Genomic DNA, 21465 nt, shown 5'->3' on the forward strand with positions numbered 1-21465 from the left:
TTCCCAACTCTCCATGCTTAAAGGAGATCTAAGGCTGCCCTGTTGAATGCGGCAGCCTGGAGCCACAGGTGGCTACTGAGCACTTGAAGTGTGGCTCGTCCAGACTGAGATGTGCCGTAGCTGTAAGATACCCAGCAGATTTCAAAGACTTAGTATGAAAAAATCTCATGAAGTTTTTCTTACATGTTGAAATGCTAAATTTTGGATTTATTGGATTAAATAAAACATATTATTAAAATTAACCACACCTGTTTCTTTTTACTTTTTTTTTTAACGTGGCTACTAGAAAATGTATACTTCCACCTGTGGCACACGTTCCGTTCCTACTGGAGGGCGCTGCTCTAGAACCTCTTTCTACCAATTCGTGTGACCAGCTCTTGGACACAAAGGGGACAAGGCCTGTCAACCAAATACTCACCAAACTGCCCTCCTGCTGAGGGCTCAGCACCTTCACCATTATTTCCAAACTGCATCAATGAATCTAAAGTGCGGGGGGACATCGGCAGGTCAATGGTATTACTGCAGGTCGTTCTGTAGGAAATGGGGAGCAGCGGGAGGGGAGAGGGCCGGGTTGACAAGACACAATGGAGAAAAAAAAAAAAGAACAAAACACACACACACAAGCCATCAAACTCTGGTCTCCAACAGAAAAGTAAAAGCTCAAGGTTTTAAACACACAGGTCACTCTGAATTCTAAACATCACCCAGGGACTTCCACCCTCACAGGGTGACTCTCACCCGTGTCCTCCTCCCGGGACGACTGAGGACACTCGAAATGAAGGCAAATTGGGAAAGGAAGCCACTTACGGTGTCACACAGATAAACTTGGTCTTCAGGTATGGGGCAGCACCTGGAAGAAGAAAACTGGGGCTCACTGATTGTGACCCTGAGCTGGGTCCAGGGCAGGAGGAAGCCGGCCACCTCCCCAGGGCTGGCTTGAAGCTCACTCCATCCTGAGCAGAGACTGCCTGGACCCCCAGGGCTGCCCTCCCGCACTGGGCACCAGGTGGCGTCCCAGGGCTGCCCTTGCACTCGGCACCAGCTGGTGTCCCAGGGGCCCGCAGTGTGGAAGTCCAGTGCTTCCCATGAAGCTTTCCTGACCCACAGAGACGTCAGCACACCCTTGTCCCACCTGAGCCTGGACAAACGCCAGCCCTGTGCTCATTCTCTCCCTAGATCATGTAAACATTCAACTCCCTGAATGTGGTCTGAGGATTCTATTCTGGCTTGGTTGTATCTCTTCAATAACTTCTCTGCATGCAGGAATGGGGCATATGCAGTCTGGGCTATCCTGCTTAGACACCAAAGTCACGGCAGCTTTAAGAGACTGCGGAAATGCTAATACAGTTCCAAGCAAGGGGTTATACCTTCTATTCTTATCAGCACTCATCTGCGTCGCTTACATTTTTAGGTGAGGGTATCAGTAACTCCCTGGCTGGATAACCACATCACACCCAAAGCAGCCTCGGTGTATAGGGAGGATGTCTTGTGGGGTGGTACAATTGACTCTGGACTGGAAGACAGGAGGCCTGGGCTTCCTTATGTCTTCAACAGTGAAGCGGCATGGGGCCAGGCACTTTGGCTCATGTGTAAAATAAGAGGGAGCAGGAGACAGAGGTGCCCATCTCTGTCATTTGTAATCCTTGTTCTACAGCTAGAAATGGTATGATTGGAATAAATGAATTTTAGGTGGTCAATGCTTATACCAAGAGGCCAAGGAACCTTGGAGACACTGGCGTGAACAAACCTCTTAGGAGGCATGGGGCAGGTGGGGTGGGCTGAGAGAAGTACAGTTAAAGCTTGGGGCTTACAGAGAAACTGAGGGATCAGAAAGTATGGAAATCAGAGAAAAGGCATCATCAAGGGGCCTAGACTGCCATCGGAGTTTATTTTCGGCCAAGAAATAGATTAATTCAGTACAGAATTCAAAGCAGCTACCAAGGCAGACTTCTGGTGTCTTATAAATCCTTTTTGGCCTAGACCTGAGAGGAGCTGACACCCCAGGCAGAAAAGGATTTAATTCCCCAGTGATCAAAGAAGCTGAGAAAAATAGCTTCAGCCTGAGATGCAACAGCAGAAGCAAAGGAGAACTAAGACTAAAAGCCAATTTACGGCTCTGTACAAGAAAGTAAATGTACTTTATCCAATTTGTAAGGGAAGGGATTTGTCGTTTCTAAGAGGGGCCTCTCTCCCTCAAGCCATCAGGAAATACTGTGTGGGCTTCTGGTGGAGGAGTAAGGAGGAAGAGTCCTGGGAAGACGGTGTATCTCTGGGACACAATTAGACCTTCATGACGGAAAGAGAGGAAAGGGGCACAGACCTGTCTCCCCCAGGACTCCCACTCTAATACGGGGACTCCACACACCTCGCCAGGCCCTACACCCCTGACCCCAGCACCATGCTGACACCTCACCGAGCCCCTCAGAGCACACGGCTTACATGCGCCTCCCCAGGAGGCAGGCAGAGCACTCAAGTAATGAGGTCCTTTCTGGTGACCAGTGTCTTGCCCCTGAGGAAACACTGATGACTCCAGGCAGGAGAAGACCAGGCTCCCAGTCACACAGGAGGGTAATGGTAATGGAGGGCGCAGCCCAGACTGGGAACTTGGATCTCAAAAGCAAAATTAGTCTAAAGACCAGCACTTGAACCTAAAAGTCCTTTGCAGAAGGAACAAAGAGGAGTGTGACAGGGGCTGATAAACAGATCCCCCAACCGAAGCAGAACGTGGAAAGACAGATAAGGAGCAGACAGGAAGTGAGAGTTCACCTCTTCTAGAGGATGAGCAAAACTCAGTACCAGAACAAAGGAAAAGGGAAGGCCAATTGTCATTTAGCTCAAATTCCCTCTTCCACGTCCCATTCTTCCCATCCCAAGAAGCTCCTCAGAGGGGATTCCTAGGAAAAAGCGCGAGGGAAGCTGCTGGGTTTGTGTGTGTGAGTTATTTGCAGAAAAACAGGTTTTTTTCAAAAGCAACTGGGGCAGGGAAGCTAACCTCAAAGAATCGCTTTAAACCCCTTCTGCTCTTTGATTAAGTTAAATAAAAATGAAGACGGGCACATCACAGTCTCCTCACCAGGATCTGGACGAGGACCCAGAGAGTCCAAGCAACAAACGCTGATGGGAACAGACCAGCGGGCTCTGCGCCTCTGCGCTGATAACAGCGCTCGAGAGTACAGGCTGGACGTAAGAGAGTTTACACAGAACTTACATAAACACATATGCTCCTGCACATTAAAAACATCTTATTTTCAACAGCTGCCCATTCTAAATTCTAATTCTGCACCCTCCCACCAGTTACCGTCTTCCCCTTCAACCACCACTCTCCCCGACTCTGGTCCAATGCTGCCAACCCTCGTTTCCCCCAGAAAGCCCTTCTTCATCCCACTTGACACTGCTTACATTGTTCAGTGACCGGGAGAGGAAACACGCTAGACTGAAGACTGAGTCGCAAACCTTCCAGCATCTAATGTAAGAAGCACTGTGCTAGCTGGGTGTCCTGCTACTAAAGGATTCTGCTCTCGCTTTCTCTTCACAGCGTTGTAGGTATGTCTGGGGTGTGTGCGTGCTATTTCCCCCTTTAGACTGGTGTGTTCCCGGGGACAGAGACTGGCGACTCTGATTCCTCTCCTCTCTCCAACGCCATCAGCCACCTCGGAAGACATTCACTACCAAGTTCTTTCCCATAAAGAGGAATAAAGATCACCAGGTTCTTCAGGCAGTTACCTATCTGCGCTCCAAGGATCCTCCAGTTTCCCGCTTCTCCCTAGAATTAAGTGCCTGACGAGGAAAATCAACAACTACCTGGGTCGGCTTCAGGATGCTCCTGGCTCTCTGGCCGACAGTACTTTCCGAAGGCCTCCTCCTTTGGAATGTCAGGGTAGAGATAGACCAGCGGAGACACCAGGATATTGGTGGCATCCATGATCTTGTAGCCCATGATGATCTCAGCAAACGACATGTTGTTCAGCTGCTGCTTGGTATATGGTTCTACTGACTGGATCTGAGTCTTACCTGTCATGGGATATGGGAAGGGAAGATAATGGAACCGATGGCTAGGTAATCTCAGAGAAAACTACCTGATTTATTTTTCCTCAAAGGGGAAAGACTTATGCCAACCTAGTGCCTGAGAGCCTGAATATCCTGCCCTGTCTCCTGGCACTGTGGAAACGTTCAGCTGGCTTCTGGAGAGGCTATCCAGTCAGGTCACAGGTAATACACTTGAATAACTACTTGCAGGAGATTTATTAAGAGGGTAGGTAAGAAGGGAGATGAAGAATAAAATTTAAATTGCAAATTTCTAGGCAAATATTAGCCCCTGGAACAAGCAAAGCAAAATTGGCAGACCAATTCTCCAGCTGGTAGAATTTAGAGAAAAGAAGTCACTCAAATGTTTTACAAGTCTGAGCCACGGGAGTGTGGAGCCATCTTTGACCACTAGGGGTCAGTAGGTGCTTGCAGCCAAGGCTGCAGCAGCAAGTGCCAGCACATGGGGTGGGAGAAAGCCAAGCCTACCGCTGATGTCCTTCTCCACCCAAGTGAAGGTGACGCCTCCTTCTTTGCTGCTTTCACTGAATCTCAGCAGGAAGGTGCCTGGGGGCTTGGTGCTCAAGATGGCCCGCTCCCGCTCCTTACTGATAAAGCCCATTATGTACCTGGAGCCAAAGAAAAGCAACGATAACGTTTGGCCTGATAGAGTACCCCACCAACAGCCTGCTGAGAGAGCAGGTGACTTCTTATACCTGTGCACTCGGCCAGACCCAAGAATTTCCACCTACCCTTCATTCCAGAGGGCCAGGATGTACTTTTTCACAAGATCAATGATATTGTCCAGCCAGACCCAGAAGGAGAAGCCCTTGCCAGCCATGTTTTCCTGGAAAAAAGAATAATGGGAAAGTCAAGCCTACCACCATCCCAGCTACTTCCTTCCTAGGGGCATGGTGCCACCAAAATCCTCAGGCCCATCTACACTCAGGCAGGCCCTACTGGCCACTGGACTAAGAGTCTAGGGCCTTCAGGCCCAGTGCCATCCACGACAACCTCACAGGTGAGCATTGCCTCCCACTCTCACTCCCAAGAGGTGGCCACAGGATTTAACAAGATCACTTACTTTGCAAAATTTAGCCCACGTGATCTGACACCCTGAATAGTTCACACCAGGTCCTGAAGGGAAAAAAAAAAGTAGTATAATTTTCAGCTTTGAATCAAGATCTTATTTCTTAAAACAGAACATACACTCAAACACATTTGTCCCACAATGGGCCATGAAACCACTGGTTTTCATGTATTTGAAGGGTGCCACTGCTGGATGTGTCCGTGTGCACATGTGCACAGACACACATACACCCAACCCCATCATTTGATCACCTGAGCTGTTGGTGGGCCCAGCAGAGGTGGTGGATGAGGTATCAAGTCCCCACTGCTCTTCCTAGCCTCGCGTGGTGGCTCAGGGACCAGCAGCACACACTAATAAGCTGACAGCTAGTGTTAGAGGGCCACATTTGGTGGCAGCACAGGACAAAACTACTTACAGTCCAGGCAGCACATAAAATATTCTACTAACATTTTTTTCCAGGGGAAAAATTTAAAAACAAGCCTACAGTTTATTGAAGAACGGACAGGGATGTCAAACCTCTAGCTCCGTCTCTGACGTGCACTTAAACCACCATCCTAAGGTTAGATAAAGCAGCGCCCTGGCGGGCGAGGGGACGGCCACCAGGAACAAGGAAATCTGCCTCCCACCTCCTACAATGGTCAACAGGAAGCTGACGTCTTCTGCGCCCTGCTTCTCCCCTACTGCAGCATATGTGTTCTGGCTCCGTGCTCAGTGAATTTTCCTGAATGAACGGCCCCTTTTCTGAGGACGGCAGGAGGGAGAAGAGGAAAGCACTGACCTAAGAGTTTCTCTGCCAGCGTGGTCAACTGCTCGATGCTCAGTCCCCGCTTGGTGGTGGAGGAGAACTGCCAGCTCAGCACCTCGGCCACTTGATCCCAGGTTCCAATTGGGGGCTTGGTGAAAAAGTTCACGTTCTATTGAAAAACGACACATTTGCTCACTTACACAGGAGGCGGTGCTCGATGACCTGCACTAGGTACCGCAATGACCTCCAGGAACGGAGAAGTCGGGGGCGGGGGAAAGGTGGTTTCAGAGGATGGGCACTCACCTTGGGGTTGTTGGTCAGCATGTTATACCACAAGATTGAGGCCCAGGCATTTGGCATCTGACAGATGTTGGAGATCACCACAACAGGCAGGGAGTGGGTCTGTGGAGTAAGTGGGAATGAGCCGGGAAGGCAGAGCGCCCTGAGGGCTTCAGAAATGTCTTCGCCTATATCTCCCAGGGTTCAGAATAAACAGACATGCCAAAAACCATAACCACGGCCGGCCTTCAGGGAGGAGTGTGACTGAGTCAGCTCAAGACCCAGAGTGGAATGAACACTCAACACGGGCCACGGGACCCAGGGTTGCTCTCTGAACACAACCAGGACCCTGTAAAACCTGACTTGCTCAAATCTGGACTCACAGTCCCCGGATTTTCCATTTATAAAACCTGGCAGGCATTCTTCAAGAATTGAAGCTCTCTCTGCCCATTACACAGAGAGGTCCCAGAAATCAGACACTAGGATTCCTGTTTTTTCAGGTATATCTTTTACTTAAAGATCAAGAAAGCTGGGAAAAGAGAATGTCAATCCCACGGTTTACTAAAAACACTGGCTATTTAAAGACTATTTTGCTCAAACTTTATAAAGTCAACTATAATCAATTTCTGAATACAGATTTTCACATCAAGTCAGCTGAAAGTTGAGTATACATATACCTTCTAAGCACTCAGGCAAGACTTTATTCTCGGATGGAATACTAAAGATTTTTTGGAGAAAAATAAGCCAAAATAAACACAGTGCTTAGCAAAGAGTCCTCGCTCCACCTCTTGTAGTAAAAATCCCAACTAGAAGCTCCTATCCTGAATCACCCTGCACGGAGCTCTACCCCAATTCTGCGGCAGCACCCACCTCAAGGTCAATCTTGAGGCCTTGGTGATACACTTCAGTCTCAAAGGTGATCAGGTGCAGCTCCTCGGTCACAATCAGGGAGGCCTACAATAACGAGAAGGACACTTCCTCAGGAAGAATGGCATTTGGCACTGACAGCCAGAGCTGAGGAGAGTGACAGCCACAGCCACACTGCAGGAAGAAAGCTAATGCACCAGGTGGCCACGGACAAACCGCCAGGGACACAGCCCAAGCACATGCTCGCTTCAACACTAAGACTCCAATGCTTTGATTCTCAACCTGATCTTTTACTGGCTTTATTCTAACATTACAGAGATCCAGTGGGTTATTTGTAAAATAGGTGAGGCATAAAGCATAACGAAACAATGAACACGTGTGAACCCACCATCCAGTTTAAGGAAAAGATCATTTCCACTGAGATTCTCAGGGTGCCCTACCCCAGTCCCATCCCTGTCCTTCCTCCTTCAGACGTAACTGCTATTTTTGTCTTTTGGGTTTATCATTTCCTAGCTTTTCATTATGGTTTTACCATATTTATATCTCTAAACAATGTATGTATTGTTTAGTTCTGGATGCTCGTGAACTTTATACATATGGAATCACACCCTATATATTCTTTAGTGACTCACTTTCTGCACCCATGTGGCTGTGTGCATCTGCAATTTATTCATTTTCATAGCTGTAGAGTATTCCATCATATGACTATACCACAAATCATTTATCCATTCTAGTGTTGATGGGTATCTGGGTTGTATTTAGGACTTAGAATCAGGCTGTGACATTTGTACACGTGTCCTGGTACACACGTGCAAAGATTTCTCTCTTGTTAATCCTGGGAGTGGCACTGCTGGTTTACAGGGTATGTTCATTTTTACAATGCCAAATTGTTTTCCAAAGCAACAATTTATACTTCTTCCAGCAATGTTACAACCGCATTTTGCATAAGAACGACCAGTTCTCAGAACTGAATTCTCAGAAACAGAATTCCAATTCATTTTCAAAACACTCTTTGTACTTACAAAAGTAATACATGTTCAGTTTAAAACACAAGTCCTACAGAGACAGTACAGAGTAGCCCTGGATACTGACAGCAGCATGAATACATAAGCACTGTTTGGTATATATTTCTCTGGAATTTTCTGATGTATATATGAATACACAAAAAAAAGTATAGTAAATTTTTTAAACAAATAAACTAATACCCTACTCAAACTGTTTTGCATCTTGCTTTTTCTAAACAAATATGCCGCATGTTTTTCTATATGATTGTATATCGACCACCTCACTGTTTAACTACTGTCAAATATTATAAATTCACTTTGTTTCTTCTTTTTAAAACATTTTAGAGAAGAGGGAAGGATGGCTCAGGGGACACTTACCAGAAAAAGAAAAGTGTCACAATTTTTTTAGAAGATTAAAAAACTAGTTTTTGGTCCCATTTACCATTTTTAATGTTTATTCTTGACACTAAAAGTGAATACTCTGAATCAATGGGAGGCAGAAAAGAAATAAGGGGGATAAACAACAAGATAGTTTTGTTCTTTCTCTTAAGTGTTTAACTCATATTTGTTACAACCTTCCATCCCACCTCAGAGAGAGACAGGTCACCAAAAATGGAGTCAAGCAGTGTCGGCTGGTAAAAGTTGGATGGGGAATTCGGAAAGCCCCGAGCAAGGTGGAAAGCTTCTCTTCTACTAAATGGGTGTGGTAACTTGGTGAGGGACTTTCCACTCCTCCCGAAAGATGAGCTCACTCCAGGGACAATCAAGGAAATACTCCAAGCCAGAGAACTTCATGGTGTCTGTGACCTGTGATCATGCCATTTTGGCCCACAGTGACTTTCCTGCATGACTCCAGCGGAACCAGCAGTTTGGTGTCTCTAATTCTGGGCAGTAAGAAGGCTCTTTCTCTCTCCCCCTCAAAGAAAACACTCCCACTTGGCATTCATCCCCACCAAAACTTACGTCACAATTGGCTCGGCCCCCGTTACCACATCTTTGCTCTCTCAGGGTCTGTAAGAAAAGCAAAGAGCACCTCTGTCACATGAGGCTGGCCTAACCTCTCCCTGTGCCAGAGGCTCTCGGAGAAGGGGTTCCGGGCTTCTCCACGTACCAAGTGTTTGAACTCTGCAGAGAGGCTGCCGTTGTTGGACTCTTCCATGTTCATCACTTTTGTGTTTGTGCCCAGAATGTTAAATTTCCGGGATCTGAATTACAGGAGAAAAACCAACCACACAGGTGACTGAGTGGCCAGAGGACAAATGTAGATTAAATAGAACAAATGGAAGCCTCTAGGCTGAACTCACCCTCTGAGAGCTGCAACGTCCCCGGAGTCTCTGTTAAGAACACAAACTGGTGTTAGACCCTGTGTTTCTTCAAAGTACTCTGATGGAAAAACTGCTGTGTTCCCGGGAATTTCTTTAGACTATTCAAATACATTTTATATGTGAAATTTAACAACCTTGTACATGCTTAAGCAGTAAACACAGCTGGTTGCTTACTTAACATCTGCTCCCCCCTTCCTCACAGATCCTCAATTCTGCTCAGGTAGGCTTCCCATCCCCACCTCCAGGGGATCCTGATCATTAAGTCCATCTGAACATAGCATGCCCATGGTGCAGTGGTCCAGGGGTGAGGACCTCACCTATACTATCTCAATCAGACTGGGAAGAAATTATATCCCAGGTTCCCAGGTTGGAGATTTATATTCCACAGCTTCATCTGAACAGGAGCAAGGAAGCCTGTCGCCTTAACTACCACAAGCAACCATGCTGCAACCCAGAAGGGAATCAGGTGCATGCAATACTTATGATGGCAGAGAAGATTCTGGATCCTTGATGACATTCGTGAGTGACTGATCTCACTGTCCGGAACTTGCCCTAACTCTGCATTTCCAGTTATATTGGGTTGCAAATTTCTCACTATTTAAGCAACACTGGGTTTTCTGTAAAGGTTTACTGCTACCTGTAACTCAGAGCAACCCATCTGGTACAGCTGGAAATAGTCTTCCCATGTGTTCACTGTCTTTTAACTCTACGTGTTTGAATATATAGTTTTTCACATAGTCACATTTATCAGTCTTTTCTTTTCCTCTTTTATCATTTTAGTACTGTTTAGAAAGTCCTTCTCTATTGCTATATGTTCATTTATGATTTTAGAATAATAGCCACTATTTATTACATAGTGCATTCCATAGAAGTTTACAGATTAAAATGGATCAATTTTTAAACCATTCAGAACATATCTTTCCATATATCACATTTTAGAATTTAACAGTCTTCATCATCAGGAAGTTCTCTCTCATGTTTAACCTATCGTTCCTTTTTTTAGATTCCTTTTTTAATATTACAGCCTTGATATTTAATTGACAAACAATAAACTGCACTATTTAAAATGTACAATTTGATAAGGTTTGATATATGTACTATGCTATACACACCTGTGACTTCAGCCCAATCAAGACAGTGAACACATCCATCACGCCCAAAGTTTCGCTTGTCCATTTGTAACCTATTCCCCAATCCCACACTCCTCCCCACTCCTGTCCCCAGGAAAGCTTTGATCTGCTTTCAGTCACTATAGATTCATTTGCATTTCTAGAATTTTATATAAATGGAAACATAAAGTATGTACTCTTTTTTCTTGGTCTGGCTTCTTTCACTCAGCATAATTATTTTGAGATTTATTCATGTGTTGCAGGTATCAATAACTCACTCCTTTTTGTTGGTGTGTAATATTCCATTGTATGGATATACCATACAAATTGTTTATTCATTTACCTGTTAATGGACATCCATCTATTAATGGACATTCTTGTACAACCCTTTGTGTGGCATATGCTTTCATTTCTCTTGGATTAATACTTAGGAGTGGAACAGCTGGGTCATAGGGTAGTGATACGTTTTCAGGAAACTGCCAAACTGTTGTCCAAAGTGGTTGTACCATTTTGCCATTTTACCACCGTTACTACATTCACCTATGCTTTTAAGATACTTTTGTTTTAAATATGTAAATACATCTGGAATTTATTCTGATGGACAGTAAAAAGTAAAACTCTAACTTCTCACTCAAATCTTCCTAATACTAAGTTGTCCCAAAACCACTTCCTGAATAATCCATCCTTTCCTCATGGATTTGAGATATCATTTTAAACATACATTAATTCTTTATATAAACTTGAAGTCTATTTCTAGACTTAAGATTTTGTTTCAAAGATAAATCAGTTTATTCCTGCCCTAGTATAGTAACATATCATCTAATAACTGAAACTTTGTGATATATTTTCATGTTTGGCAGGGCAGCTTCCCATACCTCCCTCCATTATTTTTATTTACTAAAAAAATTTTTTTGCAAGTAGAATGGTGGTTGGCAAGGGCTAGGAGGAAAGGTAAACGGAGATTTGTTGTTCAATGGATACAGAGTTTTGGTTTTGCAAGATGAAAAAGTTCTGGAGATCTGCTGCACAACAGTGTGAACATAACCAACACTACCAAACTATACGCTTAAAAATGGTCAAGGTGGCAAATTTTACGTTAAATTTTTTTTAACCATAATTAAAAATAAATAAATCAATCCTTTTTTTAAAAAAGCTACCTTCGATTTTTTTTTTCATCTAAGATACAACTTGAAAAGCCAAGTCAAGAGTTTAAAAAATCCTATTCACATTTTGGTTGATGCTGTATTAACCAGGAAGAATCAACATCTTTATAACAAAATAAAAAATCTACAGTTCAGGAACATGATTTCTCTCATCACTTTTTACAATATCCCTTCCTCACTAAAACTTCCTAGTTTTCTCCAAATAGAGCTTAAACATTTCTGTTATGTTTATCACGATGTATTTTTTACTTTTGTTGCTTATTGTGAGATCATTTTTCTATTATAATTTCTAACTGGTTAATGCTAATATATGGTTGAAGTTATTAATTTTTGTTTATTTAATTATTAAACCTACCACTTTCCTCAAGTGCCTTATTCCATTAGTAATTATTTTCCAGCTCATTCTCATGAAGTTTCCAGATAAATATCACCTAAAAATAAGGATACATTTCTCTTTTCTAATCTCTTCAAAGGGTATGTGCATTTTATTTTATTTTATTTTGCTGAGGAAGGCTCGGGCTGAGCTAACATCTGTGCCTATCTTCCTCTATGTCGTATGTGGCTTGCCATCACAGTATGGCCTCCAACAAGTGGTGTAGGTCCACGCCTGAGAACCAAACCCTGGCCACCGAAGCAGAGTGCACCAAACTTAACCACTAGGCCATGGGGCCGGCCCCCATGTGCATTTTAATTTTTGAAAGGTAGTGTCAAATTTTGAAAAGTATTCCATTATATGGTGAAGTGTGGAAAACCAAAAAAAAATCTCTTTTCCCCATATATTCTAAGTTTTATATGCATAAATTACATTTACAAGTAAAAAATTAAAGAAAAAGAGGGACTCAAGGTCACAATAGCAATTGCAACTCAAATCTGTACCACTAGCTTTGTGGTTTTGTTCAGGCACGTAAACGGCAACCCACTGCAAGGCTTTTGAAAACTTTTTGTTCAAAAAACGAAGATCTCTGAATGGAGATAAAGTCTCTAAGTTCACATGATGTCTGTCAAAGTTCTCATTTCTCTGTCTCCCATTTGAAAAAAAAACTAAGATAAGAAGTACTTACTTGTCAATGCACACTTTAATTTTAAGCTGATAATTTAATTCGGGAAATTTGACCAGCAATCTATGTCCAAAAAAGAAAAAAATAACAGTTTCTGAGCAGAGAAAAAGAAATCTAGTTTAAAAAAGAAGTCAGTAAGTTCCTCCAGCAACTTCTAGTTGAAGAAATATAAAACCACTAACTCTTCATTTCTAAGAAATGAATAAATCACAATCCCAAAATCTCTTCCTGCCAGTGCCATCTTTGATCCTAAATTGAGCATCACCCCTTCAGGCCAAAAAGCACTGAAAAAAGGCCTAAGAACTTGGATAAAGTTGTGAGAGACTCACAAAAGGATAATAAAAGCCATTTCATGAAAAATAGTACAGGAATACACTCTCTGCACCTGGTATTCTTTCTGTTAAACCTGAAACCCAACACCATTCTGTTTCTGAAGAGGGAAATTTCACTGCAGAAGGGCAAACCCCAGCATACCTGTTCTGACTTGAGTGTGAAAGCAACACTCCACCCGCAGACCCACCACCCACCTGCCCGGTGGCCTCTTAGCTTCTAGACCACTAAGCCCTACTTCTTTCCCTTAGAATCCTCAGGGAAAAGTAGGCTCAAAGAAGAGAAAATAACTGGCATCATTTTGCCCCTTTTTCAGAGCAGAAGGAGACACGATGGCCTACAAATATGCCCAGGTAACCTCAAAAAGATTTCTGGTAGTTCTTTAGCTTTTGACAGAAGAATCAAAGAGCAAGTTGATATCATGCCAAGAAGTTCTATACCCACCAGAGTACTGCCTGTGATGCCTGTAAGGAACAACCCTGGCCACCAACTCTGCTCTTGTCCTAAGAGCATCCCTCAATAAAATATCCACCGGGAGTGGAAGTGCCATGGCCCACCTGACTTTAGTAGTAAACTGGACACCGGTCTTGATGACTAATGGCCGGTCGGGATGCATGGGCATGCAGGGCTGCCGCTCAACCACAAAGGCACTGAAAGGAGAGAGAAGGACAGCAGTTCATACACTACACAGCACACTAGTCTGTCCCCGTGTCTCTGAAGTGGACTGATCTCTCATTTAAGGACATGATTTTTGGGTGGAGGTGGGGGGTAATGAGGGGAAGAGACAGGATTCTAAGCTACCTTTTCATTAAGTTTCTAAACAGCTCCACAATTCTCTCCTCGAGCATGGGCCGGTGCTGTACGATGGGGTCTCCTTTATAGGAAACTTTCTGCTGCAACTCCTCCAGTTTCTTAATTTGTTGGCGGGTCTGAAGTTGAGATTCTGCTAATGAGGTTATCCTGTCAATAAAATAAGACAGTTACCAGTTACCTACATGAGTGTACACGAGCAACTTGGAAGAGGGGAAGGAAATACCATAGATATAAACACGACTACACAGTCCCCTAAAATAAGAAAGGGGAATTTTTTTATTGTGGCAAAATATACATAACATAAAATTTACCATTTATAAGTATACAATTCAGTGGAATTAAATAAGAAAAGGGGAATTTATTTTGCCTTTTTTAAATAGTTCCTTCGCAAAATTTTACATTTCAAAGAGGGAACTAGCCATGAGGAAGAAGTGTCAAAACTTATACCATTAGGAGGCATTAACAGAGTGATGGTTGGAAAGTGACAAGCATTAGAACCCAGATGTGGAGAACATGAACTATGGAATTTGGTACTCACTCTCTTCATCCTAACGTGTCCTTGTACCAAAATGTGGGGACTAGGGAAACGCAGGAGATTAGACGGCCCAAGAAGACGGGTTTGAGTTAGCTCTGCCGCTGGCTATCTGTGCAACCTTGGCTGGGACCCTTCACCATCTGAGCCTTAATGTCTCCTTGCATGAGAGCAGGGATGAACTGCATGAACCCCATGAGCCCTGTCAACTTCAACCTTCAATGGATCAAAGGACATAACATCATGTTTCAAAATATTGATAACATGCATATAGAAAAAGTAGACATGGAGACAAAGGCCAATTAACTGTGTCCCCAGGAACAGAGAATATTAGTGTCTCTCCTTGATGGTCTGCCGCTAGTTTACTGAAGACTAAAGGCCTCAAAGAGAGAAGGGAGAAGACGCAGGCCCAGGGGAGGGGCAGGACAGCTGCCGGGACGTCGGAGCTCCCTGACCCCCTTTTCTGACACTTCGATTCTCCCCTTCCCAGAACTTAGGCTTTTTCGTTCCCTGATCAGAAAGCGTTTAAAACTGCTTTCAGTAAATCAGCAAAACTCAGAGTTAGTGAGGATATGAACAAGCATTCTCATGTAGAGTTGTCCCAAATTTCCAATTTCATGCTCTATGCTTCTGGGTTCCTCTTCATGTGAAGCTTCTCCTAGTTTAAGCTGGAGAAATATTTATTATTGAGCCTTGCGTGTCAAGGCTGCTCTATAAAGATTTGCTGGATGAATGAAAGTAAAAGAGCAGATTATAGAAAAGCATATAAAGAATGACCCCACCAAAGGGAAAATGTAGAGATTTCTATCTTTCTGTGTACACATACAATAACAGATGTCTACATTGAGGGAGTCACCAAAACTTTAACTGTAAGCACCTCTGAAGGATTAGATTTTAAAAGACTTTTCTTCTCTTTATTTTCTGTTTTTGAACTTTTTTCCCTTACAAAGACAATGTGTCATTTTAAATTATTAAAATAACTAAAATGTAAAATTTAGTCTAGATGCTAAATACAGTTAAACCAAAAGCTTTATTTAAATTATTAAATAAAAAATATTCAAACTATAGTTAATATAAATACATTTTTACAGTCATGCACTGTATAATGACATTTTGCTCAACAACAGACCACATTTGCGACAGTGCTCCCATAAGATCAGTACCATGTAGCCTAGGTGTGTAGCAGGCCATACCACCTAGGTTTGTGTAAGTGCACTCTATGATGTTCACATAACAATGAAATCACCTAACAATGCATTTCTCAGAATGTATCCCCATCGTTAAGCAACAAAACTATACCAAAAAAATTGTCCAAATAAAGTAAAAGCCTTAACTCAGACTTAATTTGAGAATGCAGAAGTCCCCACCTTTGAGATCTAGTACAAACTCGTGCCTGCAATTATGACCATAATTTAGCACAGCTTTCTAGAAAGAAACGAAAAACTTCTCTTTCATCTTTTACCAGTTTTCTAGACGATCTAGGCAGATGTTGGGAGGGCCTCCGATGCAAGCAATCTGTTGCCGCCTCTTCCAGTCAGCCAGCTCTTCATCCGTGAGAGTCTTCTGCACATACTCCATAGCTGACAGAAGCCCCGCCAGCTCACTCACGATGCTCTGGTTGGAAACCAAAACAAAGTCAGAAAACATTTCCTCAGACTGTCTCTAACCACATTCTTTAGTCAATTCCAGAGAAGGAACTTATTAGAAACCAGGCAAGGTCTGCCACGAGATGCCGAAATCCCACAAGTGAGTGAGATGCAGGGGAAGGTGTCCCATGCTCTTACTCGCCGCATCTGGTCCAGCGCAGTAAGCATCTGTTCCAGCTGCTGCATCTTCTGCCTGGTCACTGACTGGTTGTTTCCATTCAGATCCTGCATGTCTGAGGAGGAAGGAAAAATTCCTTGACCTGAGGGAAGACTCCTATCCTTAATAACTAGGATCCCTAAAGCACCAGTAGTCCTGTGCCCCACTCCACACACACACACACACACACACACGCAGTTTGAACAAAGAGTCAAAACAACCAACTCCTGAAACTCGAGTAACACAAACTCACTTTCTACAGATTTTAACATTTCTCATATGCACTTGCCTCCTTGACTCTTGAGGGTTTTATAGTTGAAATCAAAGTCATCCTGGAGATTCTCTACCACTTTCATTTTCTGTTCTAGATCCTATTTAAAACAAACAAACAAACAAACAGAAGTAAAAAAGATTTCCTTGGGGAGAGGGAACAGAAAGTTTCTGAGAGAATTAAAATGAAGCCAAAACCTTAAGAAAGATCCACGTAGGACCCACAGGCAAGAGCCCCAAGAAAAGGCGTCCTGCCCAAGACGCTCACCTGTACTCGCTTCCGAACATCCTGCAGGTGCTGCTCCAGCATCTGCTGCTTCTCCGTCACCACGGCCGCGGTGGGGTGATTGGCCTGGCCCCCTTGCTGCCACAAAAGGGAGTCAACACACATGTGAATGCAGGAAATAGGTGAGAAAAATGCCTCCGTCCTGTCTCCATCCCACCACACTCCCCTTCCTTTTGGCCTGAGATGCTGCTGCCATGTGAGGGGAAGGGAAACAGAGGCAGTGTGCTGGGCACTGTAAAGGACAGCTACGCATCGGCCGGTGCTCTCCAGGTGCTGTCAGTGCGGTGCCAAGGGAGCTCCGGCGGAGTTTTACCTGTGCCCTTGGCTTTTTACCCCTAGGTCACACTATAAACCCACTCTGTGTATTGCATGAGGGGACCACATGTTGAGCTAAGACATGGTCCCTACCGTCAAAAAGCTCACTCTAGGTAAAGCATGTAAAAAAATCAGAACAATTTATGATAGTGGATTTTGGATGCCTATTTAAATGCACGTGGTGTTCAGCACATTTCTGCGGATAATAAAAAACCATTCTGTCCCCAAGGTGAAATATCACATGAGGAGATATTATCTCGGGCGGGGGGGGGGGGGGAGGCTGCTGGTACCTTGAAAAGGTCAAATAGCACACAAAACTTAAAAGCACTAAGTTTTGTCAAAGTAATAGGACATCTTCTAACAGATAAAGACCATGTAAAAGCTGCAGTGATCCAGACAGAGGGCTACTGGTATAGGACAGAGATATCAATCAATGCAACAGAAGTGAGAGTCCAGGAAAGACATTATATACTCAGTTTTCCAAACTAGAAATGCTCAATTGTCTTTGATTTCACATTGAGTCACCAAGTCCTCCTAGCTCTATATTCGTCATGTTTCATCTCAATCTCTAGTGCCACTGGCTCAGTTCAAGCCCCAACTGTTGATCTCTTTGCCTCTAATCCCTCTCACTTCCAACCTGTTCTCCATACTGCTACCAGAAGTCTAAAAATAGATCTAAACATGCCAGTTTTAGAGGGAACCATTCTCTCCCTTTCCCATGGTCCCTATCCAAGCCCACAGAAAACAAACTTCCCTTGGAAGTTTCAGGAAGGCAACCTCCACCCCTGCTTATTCTTTTCATAGGAGGAGTGATTCATCAGATCAGTGAGATGAGAAAGACTGTGCACCTAGAGAGCTTCAAAGAACCCAGAACTTAAGCTGGTGTCTCTCTCCTCCTCTCTTGCCTTCCTGGGGCACACCAGGGGCAGAGCGAGGGCCTGGTTTCCAGAAGCAGTTCTAGAGGTCTAGTTTTCTGTCCCGTGGGTCTAGTCTATGATCTCGCAAGCTCCATAGGGATGGGTGGGGAAGTGCTGCTCTGCAGACCTGGTCTCTCCACTCCAAGATCCAACTCAGGGGTCAAGCAGCAGAAAGCCACCATGGTTACCCGCCCAAGCCATGCTTTCCAGTCTTGTTTTACCAGCAATACAGCTGACATTGTACCTGTATTTGACTCCCATGTCTATTTCTCAATTGGTACGCACTTAAAGGGGGAAAAGAGATGTGATTAATTATGACCCGCAGAAACCTGCCTCTACTACCTTTGTAAAAATGACTGGCTCTCCACCGCTTCCAGGTATAAACATCTCAGCCCAGCACAGACAGATGTTTCACACAGTCTGATGACAACTCAAACCTTCCCACCCCGTACTTCAGTCACCCCAAACTACCCACTCTTCCCCGCATAGAGCATGTTTTCACACTCGACCTCCCCACACGCTGTGCACTCAGCCTGGCACACGCTTCTGCCCAAGCACACCTGAACTCGTTCACCTTCAAACTCAGCACAACTGTTTGCTCTCCTGTGAAACCTTACTCAGCTGCCCTAGGCAAAATTACTCACATCCTCCTCCATGTTTTTCTCACTTTGAGTGTTTGTGGACCTACTATACTCCCAGTTAGACTGAGAGCCCTGGTAGCAGGGATCACCTCCGCTCAGCTTCCTATCTCCTGGTACTTCACCCATAAAAGACACTTATGAATATTGTCAGATGATGTAAACAGAGAAAATAACAGTGAGGCCTGGGCTGAGGCGTCAAATATCCAACTTGCAGCTCTGTATCAGGGGTTGCAAACTTTTTCTCTAAGGGCCAGGTGGTAAATACTTTTGGCTTTGTGGATCAGACAGTCTCTGTCATAAATACTCAGCCCCACAATTGTGGCAGGAAAGCAGCCACAGAGAATGCATACACGAATGTGTGTGGCTGCGTTCCAAAACAGCATCATTTACAAAAACAGGCAGCAGACTGGATTTGGGCCATGGGCACAATTTGCCAACCCCTGATCTACATGACGGGGAATATCCTTGGAACACCGACTGCTTTCCTACCTCTCATGGTAAAGTCAGAGCTTCTATCTAATTGATTTAAATTGAATATTGTTATCTTATGAAACAGGATGAAAACATAAGAGTCGTCCGCAACAGAAAACCCTAGTGACGCACAGACAAGTGCCTCTTTGCCAACCTCTCTGTCTCCAGGGTCTTGAGCAGTGAGTGTTATGTTACCCCTCACCCACATCTGAGCATATCAGTTATCCACTTAAAATTCTTCAGTGGGTCCCCATTTCTTACAGCAGTGGTGGTGATGATGATGATGATGATGATGACAGCAGCAGTGGAAAGCAGTTAACATTTATTTCACATTTATATGCCAGGTACTGACTGTTCTAAGCATTTTATACATAGGAATTAATCTAATTCTATGAAATAGGTACCATAATCATGCCATTGGAGGAAGAGAGTAAATGGTTTGCCTGAGGTTACACGGCAAGTGGCAGAGCTAAGGTGTTCAAACCCAGGCAGTCCAGCCCCTAGGCCCTTGTAGGTAGTAACTGCTCTTCCAAGGCCCAGATGGTAGGCACGACTAAAGAGATTTTCTTGATGTGGGCCTTGACTAGCTTATCTTCCCCTCCTCAGCCAGATGCTGGACTTTCCACACATCTCCCAAGAATATACGCATTTCTGTTTCCCTGCCTGAACACGATCTTTCTGCCTGGAGAGCTCTCTCATCACCTGCCTGATGCAGACGTAATCAGCCTTACATCTCAGCTCAGACACAACCTCTCCTTTCTCTGTGACTGACGCCTTCCCCAACTCCCTCACTTAGACTCAGACAGTCCTTCTTCTATATTCCTGCTACATTCTTGTCTTTTAAAAGAAAAAATTGTACACTCATGTTCATAGCAGCATTCTTCACAGTAGCAAAAAGGTGGAAGCCACCCGGGTCCATCTCAGACAAATGGAGGAAACAAAATGTGGTATAGGGGCCAGTCCCATGGCCGAGTTGTTAAGTTCAATCGCTCTGCTTCGGCGGCCCAGGGTTTCACTGGTTCAAATCCTGGGTGTGGACATGGCACCACTCATCAAGCCAGGCTGAGGCGGCATCCTACATGCCACAACTAGAAGGACTCACAACTAAAAATACACAACCATGTACTGGGGGGCTTTGGGAAAAAAGGGAAAAATTTTAAAAATCTTAGAAAAGAATGTGGTATACATACACAATGGAATATCTGAAAGAGAAGAAATTCTGACACATGCTAAAACACGGATAAACCTAAAGGACATTATGCTAAGTGAAATAAGCCAGTCACAAAAAGACAAACACTGTAGATTCCACTCATATGAGGCTCCTAGAGTAGTTAAGTTTAAAGAGGCAGACAGAAGAATTGTGGCTGCCAGCGGCCATGGGGAATGGTGATTTGTAGTTTAATGGGTACAGAATTTTAATTTTGCAAGATGATAAGAGTTCTGGAGATTGGTTACACAACAATGAAAATGAACTTAACACTACTGAGCTATACACTTAAACATGACTAACATGGTAAATTTTGTGTTGTGTGTATTTTATCACAATTTTTTAAAAAGAGGGGAAAAAAGAAGAAAAACATTTCCCTGATTAGAGGATATTAAAAAAATAAAACCCCTCAGATAAAGTCAAAAAGTCTCCTTTAGCCAACCACTTTAATGATTTGGCATATATCCTTCTAGACATTTTATCATACATATCAATAATATATGCATATCATATACATTTGTTTTTACTATTATGAATCAGATCTTTTCTTCCATTATATCATCTAACAGGTTATTGCTGCTATTGTATAAAAGAACTGCTGATTCCGTTTTTTTTGCTGAGGAAGATTTGCCCTGAGCTAATATCTGCTGCCAATCTTCCTCTACTTTAGATGTGGGTTGCCACCTCAGCATGGCCACCGACAACTGGTGTAGGTCCATGCCCAGGAACCAAACCTGGGCCGCTGAAGCAGAGCACACCAAACTTAACCACTAGGCCACTGGGGGCTGGCCCCAAGAACTACTGATTCTTAAAAGATTTATTTTGAATACAATCGCCTTTCTGAACTCTTGTTAGCTCCAACAGTTTTTTATAAATTGCTTCTCTTGGATCTGGTAGGAAAACCTATCTATGTATAAATAATGACAATTTTGTCTCTTGCTTTCCAACATTTATACTCCTATTCCTTTTTGTCTTATTTCATTGGCTGGATCCTTTGGAAAAATATCAATGGCAGTAGGCATTTTCAATCTTGTAACTGTTTTCTTTGAAGAAGATTAGCCCTGAGCCAACATCCAATGCCAATCCTCCTCTTTTTGCTGAGGAAGATTAGCCTTGAGCTAACATCTGTGCCCCCCTTTCTCTACTTTATGTGTGGGACGCCTGCCACAGCATGGCTTGATAAGCGGTACATAGGTCCGTGCCCAGGATCTGAACCT

General features: G+C 43.8%; 1 protein-coding gene across 4 annotated transcripts in view; it reads right to left on the bottom strand.

Moving 5' to 3' along the window:
* The window catches only part of STAT3 (signal transducer and activator of transcription 3), a 61130-nt gene that overhangs the window by 2284 nt on the left and 37381 nt on the right, over positions 1-21465 (bottom strand). Inside the window, exons 5-23 of one of the 4 annotated variants that reach the window (XM_046674535.1) lie at positions 16680-16775; positions 16431-16512; positions 16123-16217; positions 15801-15952; positions 13795-13953; positions 13551-13643; positions 12667-12726; positions 9313-9342; positions 9120-9213; positions 8972-9019; positions 7008-7091; positions 6162-6260; positions 5892-6027; positions 5108-5160; positions 4776-4870; positions 4513-4652; positions 3802-4011; positions 808-850; positions 419-481 (exon numbers count right to left, since the gene is read on the bottom strand). In XM_046674535.1, the coding sequence (XP_046530491.1) occupies positions 457-481; positions 808-850; positions 3802-4011; positions 4513-4652; positions 4776-4870; positions 5108-5160; positions 5892-6027; positions 6162-6260; positions 7008-7091; positions 8972-9019; positions 9120-9213; positions 9313-9342; positions 12667-12726; positions 13551-13643; positions 13795-13953; positions 15801-15952; positions 16123-16217; positions 16431-16512; positions 16680-16775 (1794 nt within the window). In that variant the 3' untranslated portion in view covers positions 419-456. Of the gene's footprint in view, positions 1-418; positions 532-807; positions 851-3798; positions 4012-4512; positions 4653-4775; positions 4871-5107; positions 5161-5891; positions 6028-6161; positions 6261-7007; positions 7092-8971; positions 9020-9119; positions 9214-9312; positions 9343-12666; positions 12727-13550; positions 13644-13794; positions 13954-15800; positions 15953-16122; positions 16218-16430; positions 16513-16679; positions 16776-21465 lie in introns of all 4 variants that reach the window. The other 3 variants (XM_046674533.1, XM_046674534.1, XM_046674532.1) reach the window with 3 other exon arrangements.

This window comes from Equus quagga, chromosome 11, assembly GCF_021613505.1.
Source record: "Equus quagga isolate Etosha38 chromosome 11, UCLA_HA_Equagga_1.0, whole genome shotgun sequence".
In the NCBI taxonomy this organism is placed as follows: domain Eukaryota; kingdom Metazoa; phylum Chordata; class Mammalia; order Perissodactyla; family Equidae; genus Equus; species Equus quagga.